Source organism: Leptonychotes weddellii, chromosome 7 (genome assembly GCF_054177405.1).
Source record: "Leptonychotes weddellii isolate Sample4059 chromosome 7, ASM5417740v2, whole genome shotgun sequence".
NCBI classification, from domain to species: domain Eukaryota; kingdom Metazoa; phylum Chordata; class Mammalia; order Carnivora; family Phocidae; genus Leptonychotes; species Leptonychotes weddellii.
This window is the reverse complement of record NC_138375.1, coordinates 74171008-74188471: the sequence shown is the minus strand read 5'-3', so window position 1 is coordinate 74188471 and position 17464 is coordinate 74171008. Positions and strand designations below refer to the sequence as shown.

Below are 17464 nucleotides of genomic sequence, written 5' to 3'. Positions count from 1 at the left end.
GTTTATTTGAATTAAAGCTTTTAAAGACACTGGCCTTTCCCCATACAATGATTACCTTTCATAAAGATCCAGGAGCTTCTGGTAAACACCAGGTAAGTCATCCTTAGCGTTTATGTGATTACATTTCTCATACAAGCTTGCTAACCCCTAAAATAGGAAACAGTAGAGATTATTCTGCTCTCACATTCATTTTACTAAATAAAGTGACAATCTATAAAGATTATTTATGATAAAGAAAATTGTAATTTACAAATAAAATAATATGTCTGGGATTTGCCTCCAAATAATTAGGGGTAGGAGAAAGTAGATGAAAGTAGAGATGAAAAAATACTGGCCATGAGTGGATTTTTATTGAAGCTAGGTGATAGCCAAAGGAGCTCATTATATCATTCTCTTTACTTCTGAAAATATATTTGAAGTGGGCATCTAGGTGACTCAGTCGGTTAAGCGTACAACTCTTGATTTCAGCTCAGGTCATGATCTTAAGATCTTGGGATCAAGCCCTGAGTCAAGCTCCGTGCACAGCAGGGAGTCTGCCTGAGAATTCTCTTTCCCTCTCCCTCTGCCCCTCCCCACTCGTGCACGCTGCATGCGTACAGGTACTCTCTCTAATCTTAACTCTTAAGACATTACTATATGACAATACTTTTATATGGTCAAAATAAAAAAATCCAAGTAATTTGTGGAACCTGTCATCTTTGCTTCAAAGAAAGATCAGGTATCTTAAATCAATCAATACATACTAAAAGCAGGCATCTCTCTAAGTGTGTTACCAGATACCCCCTCTCACGTTCTTGTTCACATAAATGTGATACAAATAGGTTCATGTTCTCCCAAGCCTACTGCCTACTATTAATCAGTTTCTAAGATGTGATTGAGATATGAAACAAACTTATTAAATATGAAAAAGTTGGAGAAGCCAACAAAAAACATGAAGAACATAAAATAAGGAAAAAGAATTTCACTTGTACTCAAATATATAGATTTGCAAATTTTTTTATTTTACCTTTAGAAAACAGATTAATAACCATTTCTTTTCCCCTGAATAAGCATAAAGAATATCCTTGATAAGTCTTTCATATGCACACATAATTAAATTAGAGATTTATATAATCATATTTCAATTCCAATCCTCACCTTTGGAAATAATCCATTGGGTTGGATATCAAATAATGTTAAATAGCAGCATTGGCATTTTTTTTTTTAACTAACATTCAGGTTTAGAAGACCAATAAATTTAAAATTTTTTTCTTCTGTGAGGTAAATAAAGGTTTAAATGCTTTTTTAAAAAGCTGCTACCTATATTTTAAAAAACGGGGCAAAAAATTCTTTACCATTAATATTGGAAAAAAAAATTTCTACATACCTGCCAAGCCAGTAATTGGTCTGGTTCTAGTTCAGCAGCTTTCTTATAGGCACCCTGGGCCTGATCAGGTTGTTCTAACTCCGCTGCAGCAACACCAATAAAAACCCAGGCATTATAGTTATTTTTCTCTTGTTTTAACACTGTCTGATTAAAAAAAATTAAAAAGAACGGGTCATTAAATTTTGGAAGCTAATGAACAAACAACAACTAAAAGACTATCGACTTGAGTGTCAGGAAATCTGGATCTACCACTAACTGGGTGATCTTAAGAAAGTCACTTAACCTCTCTGGTCTTCGGTTTCCTCAAGGAGAGAAGGAGCTGGAGTGGATCAGTAATTGTAAAGAGTCTAAAACATGAGGCATATTTTTTAAAAGCTGTCCAAGCAATGCTGATGCCTCCATCAAATGCCTCCCCATGCTCCTTGAAAATACTATGTACAAAAAGAAGACTAAGACTATTCATACCACCCAACCATCTTGCCTGCCTCCACTCCACACTGCCACCAGTCAACTCACAAAACTGTTTTCAATATCGTTTCACCCTAACCAATGCCCGTATTTTCCTTCACTATGATAACATTTCCCACCACCAGATAGATTTTTCATCGAAATAACAGGGTAGGAAAGTAGACTGACCCCAATGTGACTATACCAAATGTGTTCAAAAATAAATAGTGGCAATGAATGTTTAAATACCACCTGTCAACAAGAATAAAAATTATATGTAGAGCTATTGCTTTCAGAAAGAACAGCTATTTGCTAAAGTAAAAGTTTGAAACAGAAAACAAAGATGTTCTAGTGACAGAAAACAAAACTAGTAGCTACAATGAAATTAGCTCTCAAGATTTTACATATTCTAGAGAAAATAAGAATAATTCCATGAGTTGAGACAGATTATTGTGTTTATATGCATCCACATGACACTTCCAGCAATCTCCCACCATTCTATAGCACAAATTCCATTCCATCCAACAATGCTGTCTCCCAAAAAACTAACAACAAGGTAACTACTAAAGCTGACAATTCTTTAACCTCTAATATGTCCAATTAGTTGACCCCCCCTTTATTCTACTATCGCTCCACTTCTCAATTCTCATCCCTCCTTTCCCAGCTTAGACTCCACTGACCCATGACTGTCGTCTCTCCCTGGCAAAAATACTCAACTCCTTTGCCTCTCTTCCCCATCATCGTTCTCAACATCCATACTTGAACCCCAGCATGCCCATTTCTAAGCTTGAGAAGCTGGGCATGAAGAGAGAAACTACACAACTCAGTTCAGTGATTTCACTTCAATAACATGAAACTTCAAATGGACATTCATTAGGGCCTGGCAATCCCTTCAATCCTCACCAGTAAGTTAAATAACAACTACTTCACACCTTCTTTCATCTCAAATCTCCTACACAGCTCTTCTTCCACTCTCAGCTTATACTTTACTAAGAAAATATCAGAGGGGAACATTCCTCTCTTCCTACCCCCAAACCTACAAATCTGACAGTATATGGATTTACACCTATCTTTCCCCCTGCTAAGATGGAAAACGTATCAAAGACCCCTCTCTCGAGCTCAGGATCCCATCCTCTCTTACTCCTACACTACACTCTCTCTCCTGCACATTCAGTTTCTCCCTCTGGACAGGTACATTCCCCTCATTACCTTACAGAGGAGATTTAGAATCTTGAGTCTCCCATTCACAAACCAAATAGAATTACACTGTCAACATACCATTAAAGAATGAAAACTTATGATACAGTAGTGCTCCATAATACAACCCATCAAAAGATACCTAAGAGATATTCAGGTTTTGAGAGTGTGACTTTGTAGTTTATCCTAGCACAATCACTCTAATGGTCTACTAAACAAATGAACCACATTTGTTACATTTAGACAATAAATGATACACATATTACAAATCCATAATGCTTGTAAATAGGTAACATACTTTTACTGTGGAATAAAAAAATATATCAGTTACCTTACAATGTTTCAAAGCTTCTTTGTATTCTTTGTTTCTGATTGCATCTCTAGCACTTTTTAGAGCAGTCTTTACTTCCTTGCTGGACATTCTGTGGAAAATAAAAAGCCTGTGTGAACCTACAATAATACCAACAAACTTAACTATCTGAAAAACGCACATGTAATGCCTTTTGTCTGGAACAATCTTTCCACTCTTAAGGTCCCTATAGTGTATTCTCTCACCTCTTCAGATTTTTACTCAAATGTCACTTGCTCAGTGAAACCTTGGCTGGCCACACTACTTAAAATTTCAACCCTTCCTCCCCTCACACCCAAACACACAATATTCCCTTAACCCCCTCCCTAACATTTAGCATCTTATACACTATATATTTTACTTATTTTATTTATTATCTGTTCCCTAAACCCACTAGCATGTAAGTGCCATGTAGGCAGGGATTTTTGTCTGTGGTTGTTGTGAACTGCTCTATGGCCAGTACCTAGTATCTGACAAATTGTATACATTAATAAATATTTGTTGAAAGTCAGCTGTATTTGAGTTATACTCATTCTTCATATAGTAGACTAAAACACAGATGATCTAATGGACCAGGACCCAAAACACATTATCAATCTCAATCCAATTCTACAGTAAGAAGTTTTAGTAGAATAAGCACAAATCACAAAGTAAAAACACTAACACAAATTAACTGCAGTAATTTTGATCTAAGAGCATAAGAAAGCATTCTGTTTTAATGCTGGTTTCTATAAAATATAAATCAGGATACTAACTTTCTTCACAGTAAGGGTCACTGTCGAGATACAGCAATATAGTAGTCTTTGAAGAGAAATAAATGCAATGTTTACACTTAAATGAAGGTGATGAATATGCTACAGGATGATGCACTAATTTCAACCATAAAGATACTTCAATTGGTAGACAAACTATTCCTTCATTTAAATTTAAGCTATGTTAATTTAATTTTAAATAAACTAACATATCTTAAGGTTTTACAACTTATTCTGATTTACCAGTAAACAACTTATTCTGATTTACTAGTAAATAGGTCAAATTCAATCACAACTCAATGCTGAAAAAAAGAAACACCTGTATTTTTTGACAATTCTAATCTCGTCAGGAAACAAAGCTGGGTAAATAGTAATCCATTATAGACTGCAGATGTTCATGACAGCAAAATGAATCAAGAAGATGGCTTGCTGACACGGTGTACTGACATCCTTTATACCTAAAGAGGCTGAGGTACAAGTGCAGATCAAAGAAGTTTAAGAAAGCAGGGAAATAGCTCCAGGCTTGGCCCGCTGGCTGACCATCGCCAGCCGCCCAGTGGCCCTGGCAGCCTAGGACCCCGCGGAGGCTGAATAGGCCACAGACCCACTGGAGGGGCTAAGATGGATCTTGTACTCAATGCTGCAGATTATTATTTTTTTACACCATACTTCTATCCAGCCTCATGGTCTGAGGATGACATCTTCCGACAATTAGTCTCCTGACTGTAACAAAGCTTGGTGCTTATATCCTTTCTTCTTTGCAACACTGAGCTATTATTTTGTCTATGATCATTCATTAATGAAGCATCCACAATTTTTAAAGAATCAAGTCTATAGAGAGATTACGTTTACTGTCCAGTCATTGCCATGGATTAGTATTCCCACTGTGTCAGTGTTCCTGCTGGAGTTGAGAGGTTACAGCAAATAATATGATGACGTAGGAGAGTTTCCCAGTGGCTGGGTTCGCCTCTTTGTTAGCATACAGTCCTTCCTCTTTTTCACTGACATGCTGATCTACTGGATTCACAGAGGCCTTCATCATAGACTTGTGTATAAGTGCATACACAAACCTCATCATCTCTGGAAGATTCCTACTCCATTTGCAAGTCATGCTTTTGACCCTGTGGATGGCTTCCTTCAGAGTCTACCTTACCATATATACCCTTTTACCATCCCATTACACAAGGTGGTCTACTTAAGTTTGTACATCTTGGTCAATATCTGGACGATTTCCATTCATGATGGTGATTTCCGTGTTCCCCACATCTTAAGGCCATTTATTAATGGCTCAGCCCATCATACAGACCACCACATGTTCTTTGACTATAACTATGGACAGTATTTCACCTTGTGGGATAGAATTGGAGGCTCGTTCAAAAATCCTTCCTCCTTTGAAGGGAAGGGGCCACTTAGTTATGTGAAGAAGATGACAGAAGACAAGTGCAACAGCCATGCAGAAAATGGTTGTAAAAATGAAAAATTATTCAGTGGGGAGTTTACAAAGACTGAGTAGATTGTTGCCCTATTATTAAATATTATGAAATATTTTTAATAAGGAAAAATAATCTACATACATACAACCAAGAGACATAGCAAGCAAATGGTATTTGAGAGTCTGCATTATGGGTACTGCTGAGGAATGATCGTGATGTAGATCGAGGAAGGAATGCTGTGAACACTGAGATTTTAACCTCATGTTTACCATACTAGGTATTGGTCTCAAGGACAAGTTGTGTCTCTGTAGCCAGCATATCTGTAACTTGTATAGCCTCAACAACAGTTTTTATAAGGATAGAGAATAAATTATTGAGGGGACTAGGTTATGTCCTTTTGCCTTAATCCACCCATATTCATTAAGAAAAATACATTGTGCTTGATAATACCAAGACTAAGCATCATAACAAAGAAATACTAATATAAACATGGTCCCTTGTCTCAGGAATGGTTAAGTCTTCAATGTTGGTATGATAATGACTACCTGTAGTATTTTGTTCAAGTGGATACATCAGTGTGAAAAAAAAATCTGATATAACATATTAGTGGCCAAGTAAATGACCTAATTAATAGCAGGTGTAATAAGATTATCATCTTCCTACACATAGGAAGCTTATTCTCTGGGGACATTGTCCAATATTACATTTTACTGATGAAAAAATAAACTAGAATTTTAAAAAATAAATAAATAAATAAAAGAAAGCAGGGAAACAAAATGAAAAAAAGCCTTCTGACTCATAGAATGTTAGATTCAAAATAATATGAAAATTGACATATAAAATCAATTTATTTGCAGCTACAATGATTCCTTAAATAGGCAGAAAAGTAACTTTTTGCCTAGTTACATTAATTATACAATTAAACCTGCACAGTTCATATGCTCTTATTTTAGCAATAGTTCTCTCACCTGAAATTATCTTGGTATAAATTTATAGGTGCAAACTTCAGGATTTTTTTTTTTTTTTTGTAGCCTACAAACTTTGACTGGAACAGGCAACAAACTTCAGCGATGATTTCACATTAAATTTTCTCACACCAAAATTATCTTGGGTGGATAAATCTGCAGACTAAAAAGAAGAGAAATGAGTGATGATTAACAACTAATCTGGACCAATAGAGAGGGATAAAAAGAGACATCCAAGGGGAAAAAATTAAGTTAAAAAAGAACAAAAACAATTCCAAGATAAGACCAAGCAAAAACAAAGAGAAGAATTCAACTTTGCAAAGAGAAAGATCACCATCTCTTCTATCGCCTAGCATTTGAGTGGAAGCACATTCAAACAAGGCAGAACCAGACACCACCAACCCTACATGCAACCCCCAAGCCATACACTGCATAGGACATAAAAGCAATAGAAAAGAAGCCTCCTGCTCTAAAGAATATAATCTAAACCAAACCTAAGACATATGAGTAATTAAAGAATCAAACGCTGAACTAAGGATAATGAATACAACTGCAAGAGGAGTTTAAAGAAGGAAGGAAGTGTGGTGTGAAGTAATGACGGGATACCAAAAGAAGACAGGATTTAAGAATGGAGGGAAGAAGGACAACTGTTCCAGTCAGAAGTAACTGCATCGGCTAAGTCAGAGAAATAGGAATGAACGTGGCATGTGTAGGACACAATGAGAAAAGTGGGCTCAGTGGAGCAGAAGGGACTTGCTGAAGAACAGAAGAAAATGAGGTTCACTGGATAAAGTAGAACACTAGACTACAGAAGACCTTAAAAATCAGACACACAGACAAGTGTAGACTTAAATATAGCAGCAAAAACAGAGCTGTTAAATGCCTCTACATAAGGTATTTTTAAAGACCACATTAGACAAACTCCATTCTTCCCTTGGCAACCAACTAATGTTCAACACCCTTCCATATCCCTGTATGTCTCCATATGTAATGACAATTACCCTTACTGCAGTGGGATCTTCTATTCTTCTCTTCCTATTCCTTTTTCTTTTTTTTATTAATTTTTAAATTTCATTTTATCATGTTATGTTAATCTTCCTATTCGTTCTTCATTTGATTTGGCATTTAGCATAATATGCTAGCACTGAGGCCCTCTCTCTTCACCTAACATTTATACAGTGAGAAATATACAGATACAGATATAGACAATATAGATAGATAGATATAGATCAGTTTTAGGGGATTAACTAATTTTTGAAAAGACAAAATAATCTGCCCCTTTCTAGCCCTAAAAACTTCTCCTATTTTTGGGAGATGGGGTAGAGAAGAGAGAGGCTCATTCATTCATTTTCTAAACAAAGCTTTCCTAAGTACTAACCTACTAGGTATCATCAAACTCACTTCCTTTCATAGAGCAAAAACGAATGAAGAAAAATGATAAACCTCTATTTGGGACACCTCCTTCTATTCCAAGTATTTCCAACATTTCAAAGAAAAATCTAGCTCTTTTACAAGTGTCTTTAATATTCTTCCACAGCCCCACCCACTTTCCCTTGATAATCTCTCCTATTTTTTTTCTTCTCAATCTCAAGTCATACTCATTCAATAAGAGCATTCATTTTGCAGACTTTCAACTCAGTGAAAGGGTTTCTACTACCAAACTAAAAGGGTTTTTATTCAACATATCAAGCATAAAAAGTAGCAACAACTGCACTTAAAAAAAGTTAGAAAGTGACACACATTCCAAAATGATAAATCTCAAAAATAACAAATGTAGGTGGATGAATTACTATGTCCTACACACCCCAGCTAAAGCTACAGAACCTTAAGCTACATTCCATTGTGCAGATACGGAGACTCCACAAAGCAAACGTAACAACAATAATAAATAATAACAATAATGACAATAGAAGTTAACTACAGAAAGCAAAATACGGTACTTTTAAATCTAATAACAAAGTCTAAAGGTGTTTTTTGATGACCTATAGTCTGGCAATAACAACCTACACTATCACATCCTTCTTCTGAAATGAATCGGTAAAAACAATGACTAAGTAAAAACAGACTCCAATTACCTTATTATTTAGCATTCTAGACACTTACCTTTTACCTACTATCTTCTATCTTCTTTTTGAATTGAATTTCAGATTGTTCCTTAACCATTATCCATCTAAATTAAGTAAAGTATGAGACAGGTAACATAAAAAGCATGATAAACAGCCCAAATGTTTAATTTTCACAATTCATAATTTAAAACACAAGAAATAATTAGGTACAATTTTCATCTTTTTTTCTTTCCCAAAATTTCTGAATTGGTCTGTGTTCCCAAAGCCTCAGGCGATAAAAGGAACTTCCATAAACAGAAAAATTCTCAAAAAACATTCCAGAAACTCAAAATACATGAACTTCAGTATAAAAAACTGAGCCAAAAAAGGTATCAACTATGTCTATGTACTTTGTTTTGAATCGAGGACAATCAACAGTACTTACTTACTCCCTATTTGCAGCCTAACTATACTAAAGTGAACCTGTTTTAAGCCATAAAAAGAATTATAAATATGTAAAATGTTGCCCACATCATGTAACTAGATTAATTTAAAATCTAATGAAAATAGAGAAAACTTTCTTTAAATGTCAAAAACCCAGCTAAATAACCATCTGAAATATTAACACAAATTCTCCGTGATATAATCCTAAGTATCTTTTGATGGGATCTCTGAAATAAATTCCGTCAAACAAAATTAATCTAGAATGCTTCATGGAAAGAATGGAAGTAATTTCAAAAAACTGAATTAAAAAAACAGCAATGCTACCTTAAACTAGGAAATGAACAAAATTTAGGTGAAGCAGGTGGGGATGAACAAAAAAGAGAAAGTAAGCTTACTGGACTGAAACATGACTGGCAATATACTTAAAATAGAATGGTTAGTTCCATAGAAAAGGGTCTTACTGTTAAGAAAATAAGTATTGTGGCCTCCTGTCCTCTTTCCACCATCTTTCCATGCTGCCGTAATGGTGCACATGAATGTCCTGGCAGATGTTCTCAAGAGCATTAACAATGCCGAAAAGAGAGCCAAACACCAGGTTCTTACTATGCCATGCTCCAAAGTCATCATCCAGTTTCTAACTGTGATGATGAAGCATGGTTACATTGGCAAATTTGAAATCACTGATGATCACAGAGCTGGAAAAATTGTTGTGAACCTCACGGGCAGGTCAAACAAGCGTGGAGTGATCAGCCCTAGATTTGATGTACAACTCAAAGATCTGGAAAAATGGCAGAATAATCTGCTCCTATCCTGCCAGATCGGTTTCACTGTGCTGACAACCTCGGTTGGCATCATGGACCACAAAGGAGCAAGACGAAAATACACAGGAGGGAAAATCCTGGGCTTCTTTTTCTAGGGATTAATACATATGTGGAAATAAAATGCCTCAATGGAAAAACAAGTACTGTGATCCAAACAATGTTTAAAAAAGTAAAATAAAAGTTAAAACAAGAAGGATAATGAGGGAAGGTAAAACAAAAGTAAAAACCTGACTCTATCCATTACACTAATTTTTTTAAGCCCCAAACCAAACTGATTGTAATTACTTAGTCACTTCAACTCTGTTCTTAGAAAACACCCCAGGTTTTGTCAGGCCCTTCATTCTGCCATACCCACCCGCCAAGCCAAAACTTAACCTTGTTCAGAATATGCTTAGGATGCAGATACATCTGGGTTCAAGTACAATCTGAACTTGGACATCTTACTTCACCACTCCAAGCCTATTTCCTCATTGATAAAGTGAGGATTACATCACTTACTTGATATTTGCATAAATGGAGTGCCTGAACAAACATAAGACACAGTTGACCCTCAAACAACATGGGCCTGGAGTCCACTTATACATGGATTTTTTTCAATAAATGTATTTTCTGTACTGTCAATGTACTGTAAATGTATTTTCCCTTCCTTAGGATTTTCTTTCTTTCTTTTTTTTTTTTAAGATTTTATTTATTTACTTGTCAGAGAGAGAGAGGCAGTGCGTGGGAAGACAAGCAGGGGGAGCTGCAGCAGAGGGAGAAGCAAGCTCCCCACTCAGCAAGGAGCCCAATGTGGATGCGGGGCTCGATCCCAGGACCCTGGGATCATGACCTGAGCCGAAGGCAGACGCTTAACCGACTGAGCCACCCAGGCATCCCTCCTTAGGATTTTCTTAATAACCTTTTCTTTTCTCTAGCTTACTTTATTGTAAGAATACAGTATATAATACATATAACATAGAAAATAATGTGTTAACTTTATATTATCTGTAAGGCTTCTGGTCAACAGTGGGCTATTAGTTTTTGAGGAGTAAAAGTTACATGTGGATTTTTGGCTGTGTCGGCACCCCTAACTTCCACATTGTTCAAGGGTCAACTGTATATTAGTTCTATTCTCCTTATCTACTGCCACCCTCTCAATCAACTTCACTTTTTTTTCTATTCCTAATTCACATGGTTACTACAAACTTTCTCTACATATTTAAAATCCCCAATCCCTCATTCTTTGATCTCTCAAGTAGTAACCTTCTTGCCAATGTTCTTCAAAAGATGGCTATCATCAAACACAAGTATCCTCTTTGAATTATGTGAATACTAGTCCAGAGTAAATCCTGCAAAAGAGACCCACTCCATCCTCTGAATCACTGAAACATTAGTTGAGCTATTCATTCAAACTTAATCGATATTTTTTACCATTGCTATATTGATATGCTCTGGTTCCCAGGTTAATAAAACCCGAAACAAAAGTATTATATCTTTGGAGTTCCTTACATATTCAACACCTATTGAGTAATATGTACTCAATAAATGGCTGATTGTCCAGCTCCCAAAGCCTACTCTAAACATTTAGTTTCCCCACTGCCAAAAGGAAGTAATTCTCAGTTTGCTAAAATGAGAAAGGAAGAATCTTTTTTTGTGTATCAGCTCACATAACTTTTTGCACCATCTCCCAATACTTTCCACTTTACATCTTTGCTTCTCTCATTCAGCCTGTTCACACTGCTTCTATCTACTCAAACGGTACATGTAAATTGAAGGCCAAATTCAAGCATCAAGCATAAAGCCTTCTCAGATGAATCTCACTAGTCTGAACTTCTAACATTTTTAATCTAAACCAACATTTCCAAAAAGTATTCCAAGGAATAGTAACATGCTTAAAACTATTAACACACCATCTAGTAATTTTGTGAATGCTACACATTATATATCTTACTTTTTTTTAAAGTCATTCTAAATATATATTAGCACACTAAAGACTCTGAAAAGTCCTAAAGACCCAAAGATAGTTTAACCTAACATTTCTAAAACTTACATTACTATGGAACATTTATTTTAATGAACAGCAATTAACATTTTGAAGCACATTAGCATTCTCCAAAGTATAATTTGGGATATTCTGGGTTTTGTTTTTGTATGTTTGGAAATTAACTATATTTTTGATGTCTCTTATACTGTTATTAAATCTACAGGGGTGTGAGTGTGTTTGTTTCCCAGAAGTAAACTGGGAAGGTAATGAGGGAATATATATAATGAGGGAAGGTAAAACAAAAGTAAAAACCTGACTCTATCCATTACACTAATTTTTTTAAGCCCCAAACCAACCTGATTGTAATTACTTAGTCACTTCAACTCTGTTCTTAGAAAACACCCCAGGTTTTGTCAGGCCCTTCATTCTGCCATACCCACCTGCCAAGCCAAAACTTAACCTTGTTCAGAGTATGCTTAGGATGCAGATACATCTGGGTTCAAGTACAATCTGAACTTGGACATCTTACTTCACCACTCCAAGCCTATTTCCTCATTGATAAAGTGAGGATTACATCACTTACTTGATATTTGCATAAATGGAGTGCCTGACTACTTCTATTATTCTCTTTTATTTCCTACAGCGTCTAGTACATTGTAGATAATCAACAAATACTCACAGAATCACAGATGGTAAATACTGAATTTATTCCACATAGTCACTAACTTCACACTTAACCTCCTTTTCCTAAGGCAGAATTTAGTGCTGCGGGTATATTGGACGTTAAAAGAACTACAAAGAATCAAAATCTATACCAAGACCTTTCAATTGAAAACCTTTCTAAACTGCAGTTAAGTATTTCACAAAAGCAAGCAATCTCTAACATAAAAATCTTTAACTGATGATTTAAACATACATGTAATAGATCACCTACCCTCAATGCAAAACATACATAGGCATGAACACCCCTCAAAAGTAACTTTTCAGATAGTTACTGATTAGCAAAAATGCTTTATGTCCAGAAAAGAGTGACCAAAATAATGAAGAAACCTGCAATTATATAACTAGCTGAAGGAAACTGGGAAGTCCTTGGCAAAAAAAAAAAAAAAAAAATGGTGGAGAAAGAGGCGAAAAGGTTGCTGAAAAGGATTACTTGCATAAAAATGAAGAGAAATGGACCAAAGAACGATTAAAAGTAGAGGAAGGCTGACTTCAGCTCAAAATAAGAACTGTTAATCAGACATGGCAAATGTGGAATAGGCTACTCATAGGAAGTACATTCCCATCACTAGAGATAAAAAAGCACAGACTGGACAATTCACTTGGCAGGAATGTTGGGACAAATTGAATGTCAGATGGGTAGTAGGACTAGAAGCCCCTTAGATTCTTCCAGTGCTATGTCTCTGGGGCCCTAAAATATCCATCTTGCTCCAACTCACTGCAGCACCTGCTCCCACTGACACTGCCAAGGGGAAAGAGGAAAAAAAGATGTGTTCCTGTCATTCTGACTGGGAACTCAGAATACATGCCTTGTGAAAACAAAGCCAGAGAGAGTAAACACAGTTCACAGAAATAGTACCACACTACAGATAAAGTTAGATATATTTTTTACAAATCTAAAAGTCAGTCAACAATGTTTCTGTGGTGAAATGCTTTTCACACTCCAAATTAACTCAAAACAAATTTTTGAAACATAACCTGATCATGACGCCGCTTACCTATATTATCTCCCATGCTATAAGGTTGCAGTTTCACGTATGTTAGCTTTGTTTCCCTAGAGTTTAAGTTCCTTGCAGACAGGAACTATTGTTCATATATTTGAACGCTCACAAAGAGCTTTAGCATGCTTCTTGATTAAGAATTTGTCTACACTAATAGAGTTTAAACTCATCAGAATGTCATGAAATGTTATGATTAACTAGGGACAGAGGACTGTAGTGAGGGCAGACTACTAAAGTTCAAATCCTGCTCAGACTGGCTCCCTGTGTAATCTTGGGTAAATCATTTAACCTGTCCAAGTCTCAGTTTTCCTATCCGCAAAATGGTCAAACTAAGGATTACAGAAAATATTAACACTGAGTTGATTTTATGTTAGGTACTGCAACTCCTCCTTGTCCTGTCAAAATATTCATACGACAAACGTGATAAACAAGTTATATATCTGAAATTATGATAATGAAATGAGAATTTGGCTCTGGGGCAGAAATCGGCTTCTTCCAGAATTCTCCAAAGTATTCAACAGTCAAGTGAGACCAGTGATTTTTCTGCAGCAAAACAATGATATTTTGAACCTGTCAATTAATCGAACTCCTCACACAGCTCAGTTATTTCTTCCTTTAAGAGGCTGTTCGGTTTCTCTCCTTTGCAGTCTGAAGGCAAGCTGCACCTAAGCTCTTCCCCATCTAGAACATGAAACTGACTGACTAGGCCCCGTTCCTCACGCCACCGGAGCACGATAAATCCTTACTGCACTGGCAGTAACATGAGGCAGGCTAGAAATTTCTTTGGGGGAATATATTCAAGGAGCCCCACGAATCCACATCGCACCTGAGACAGTCCAGCCAGAGGCCCCACAAAGAACCGCCCAATCTAACTTAAGTGACAGACGCGCTGCCACCTCATCATTGCCCAATTCATGGTCCTGTCTAATACTCGCCCATGCTTGCGCGGTACAAAATAACCAGCCCTGGCCCCTGACCCTTTCTCTCTATAGGTACCATTTCAATCGCGTATTGGCTCCAACTTCTGCAAAAGCGACAGCGACCCTAACCCACCTGGGACAGATGCTTCGCCTCCAAACGCCAAGGCTAGAGGCCGAGCGCATGCGCATTCCCCAGGCATCGTTCACGTGACTGGAAGTGACTGAAGTTTTAGTTCGCTCGGTATTTGCTTAAAAGGTCTGAAGGGGAATTCCCCCTTTGCGCATGTGCCTACGCCCAGCCTGCTGGGAATTGTAGTTCTGTGGGTAAAGCGCTAGGAGAAACCTAAACTGTGTGGTCCCCGCCCTCTTTCCAGAGGCGTTCCTAAAGGGAGGCGGCGGGCCGATCGCCCAGCGTTTCTGAACCGCTCTCTGCAATGGTGCTGCTGTGGGTGTCGGTTGTCGCAGTCTCGGCGCTGGCAGCACCAGACCCCGGGGCAGGTGGGCAGAGACGAGGAGCTGCTCGGGTTTGGCCCGCTGCACCCAATGTGGTGCTAGTCGTGAGCGACTCCTTCGTAAGTACCGAGAGGCAAGAGAGTGGGCGTCCCGCTCCAGAGTAGCGACCCGCCCCCAGCTTTTCCTGTGCCGCAGGCTTTTGGGAGCAGAATCTGAGAGCCCCATATACACCCCGTACATATAAAACAATCGAGTAAATAAAATGTATCTGATAGCACCTTTGCATTTTTTTTTAATGCTGGGCTCGACCCACTAATTTTATCACTACTAACGCACTTTCAGTCCGTACCCCCGTTTGAGTCTATTGTGGGGAAAAATAACGTTCTGCATCTCCATAAAAGCGTGTTAAGCTTCCCAGTGGTTATTTCCCACTTCAAGTTTACAGGAATTCATGTTTGGGTGAGAAGTGAAGAAAGTTAACATTTTTATTACCCACGTATCTGATAATCCTGTTAGTGCTGATTTAAGTGCGTTAATTGATGTAATTTGATCCACTCCCCCATGTTCCAAGGAAATTGTGTAGGTATGTTGTTGTTTAATCCCAAACTTGAACAGTCTTTGGAACTTTCCCAAGCCTCATCGAAAAGAATACTAGTATCAACATTACCTGAAACTTTTAGTATTATCCGTGATTTAAAAAACTACTGCTTAGACAAATGTTTGGTTATGAGTTACAATACTAGCTTTATCACTGGGTGTTACTGTGGTCACATAGATTGTTGGTGTTAAGCACGTCTGCATCAAAAGAGTGCTTTTAATCACTATGTTCTATTGCCTTTCTCACTGATTAACCTATGATGATTAAAGTTACATAATCTGGATATGCTCATAGGACTTGTTGAGAAAATTATTCAAAGTAATCTTTATGATTCTCTAAATTTAGGGAACAAGCAGTATTGGAGATTAACATGAAAGAGGTTTCTTAGGGAGTGCTCCTGAGATCAAAGGGAAAGGAAGAAAGGAGGATTGTGCAAAGAGAGAGAAGTTGAGTTTTGTTCCTATCTCAGTAGAAGCCTCAGCTGACTTTATGGGTAATTTTCAAACTAGTATGATGCTTCAGAACTGTTTTCATTTGGGGTGAGGGGCTAGGCCTTTATACCCTCATGTTGGATGGCCATTAGTTGTGTGCTGCTCCCAGAAAGGGGCATGATTTCTTGGGCAAGGCAACTCTCATTAGCAGAGGTATTCTTTCATTCCTAAAGGGAACTTGGGTGGTGCATGAAAGCATCCTAGAAACTTCCAAAGATGACTGAAATATTTTAGGTTTTTTTTTTTTTTTCAGTATAGTATGAATACATAGGTTTTTATATATTTGTGTTTAAATCCTTTGCATTCATTATACTTACTGATGTTCAAAATGTCCCATCTTTGATTAGTGAAAGACCCTTCAGGTTGTTCGAGTCCTTTTGACCCATGCCTAATAATCTTCAGCAGTTTACTTTGATAGACTTCCATGTCCAATTTGTGTATTTCCTGTCCTATCTTGTGTTTAGACTATAATTTAGGTGTTCCAGTTTTTCATTGCATTTAGACCTTTCCAATGGACAGATCTAGAAAGTACATATATGAGAAAAAGAAAAAATGAGATCATGTTGATAGTTTCAGCTCAAATTTAAGATTACAAGGTTATTAATTCTTTGATTTTTGTATCTCTTTTATACCAAATATTTTGGTCCCTAACTACATTAACATGATCGTTTGGTTTCTTTATCCAAATATATATGACATATGTATATTTATACATGTAATATTTTATACATATTAGGATAAATATATAGTATATAAATATAATACATATATATATAAATATATATATTCATATATGAATATATATATTCATATATAAATATAAATATATATATTCATATATAAATATATATATATATATAAATTTAGAGCCCCAATCGCCCTTGCTCTAGCTCACTAGTAGGGGAAAGGTTCAATGCCAGGAAAGACAAATCGAAAGACCAGACAAGCTTCTGCAAAGCAAGCAGAAAGAAGGAAATAATAAGGGTTAGAGCAGAAACTAATACCAATACCAATGTGCATTTTCTGGCCTTATTTTAGGTAGCCTCTCAACACAGCTGACATTACCTTTCTTGACACACTGTTTTCTCTCAGCATTCATGGGGCTCGATCTCATATCATCTTTCTCCCTTGCTGGCCATTCTTTCTTAGTTTCCCTTGACACCTTCTACTCTTATTTGGGACTCCTTGAATTCCTTTCCTTCCTCCCTTTTCATTCTCTGCATGAAAGGTTTCTTTCAATATCATAGTTTTCAATACCATGAATATGCTAAAGACCCCCATTTTTATTTCACCAGGGTAGACTTTCCAAGCTCCAGATTGCTGTCTGTAATCAACAGCCTACTTTATATATCCATTTGGAAATCTCAGACATATCAAAGGTTTATGTATATCCCACATTTGGATTAACTCATTTTTAAGACTGTATTTTTGTTTATAATTTACTGAAAATATAGAATAGATATAACTCCAGGCCTAAAATACTCTTTTTCTGTCTTTGC

At 36.8% G+C, this 17464-nt stretch overlaps 2 protein-coding genes and 2 pseudogenes across 7 annotated transcripts in view; 3 read left to right on the top strand and 1 right to left on the bottom strand.

Annotated features, from left to right (window-relative positions):
• The window catches only part of SKIC3 (SKI3 subunit of superkiller complex), a 156554-nt gene that overhangs the window by 69769 nt on the left and 69321 nt on the right, over nt 1–17464 (bottom strand). The window contains exons 1-6 of one of the 6 annotated variants that reach the window (XM_031035077.2): nt 14557–14649; nt 8613–8679; nt 6513–6672; nt 3342–3432; nt 1367–1510; nt 56–147 (exon numbers count right to left, since the gene is read on the bottom strand). In XM_031035077.2, coding sequence (XP_030890937.2) covers nt 56–147; nt 1367–1510; nt 3342–3431 — 326 coding nt within the window. In that variant the 5' untranslated portion in view covers nt 3432; nt 6513–6672; nt 8613–8679; nt 14557–14649. Of the gene's footprint in view, nt 1–55; nt 148–1366; nt 1511–3341; nt 3433–6512; nt 6673–8612; nt 9051–14556; nt 14650–17464 lie in introns of those variants that run through there. The other 5 variants (XM_006739838.3, XM_081826534.1, XM_081826536.1 and 2 more) reach the window with 5 other exon arrangements.
• Nucleotides 4633–6241, top strand: LOC102731279 (lathosterol oxidase pseudogene; annotated as a pseudogene).
• Nucleotides 9519–9914, top strand: LOC102731889 (small ribosomal subunit protein uS8 pseudogene; annotated as a pseudogene).
• The window catches only part of ARSK (arylsulfatase family member K), a 42106-nt gene continuing 39416 nt past the window's right edge, over nt 14775–17464 (top strand). The window contains exon 1 of the mRNA XM_081825584.1: nt 14775–15036. Coding sequence (XP_081681710.1) covers nt 14858–15036 — 179 coding nt within the window. The 5' untranslated portion in view covers nt 14775–14857. The remainder of the gene's footprint in view (nt 15037–17464) is intronic.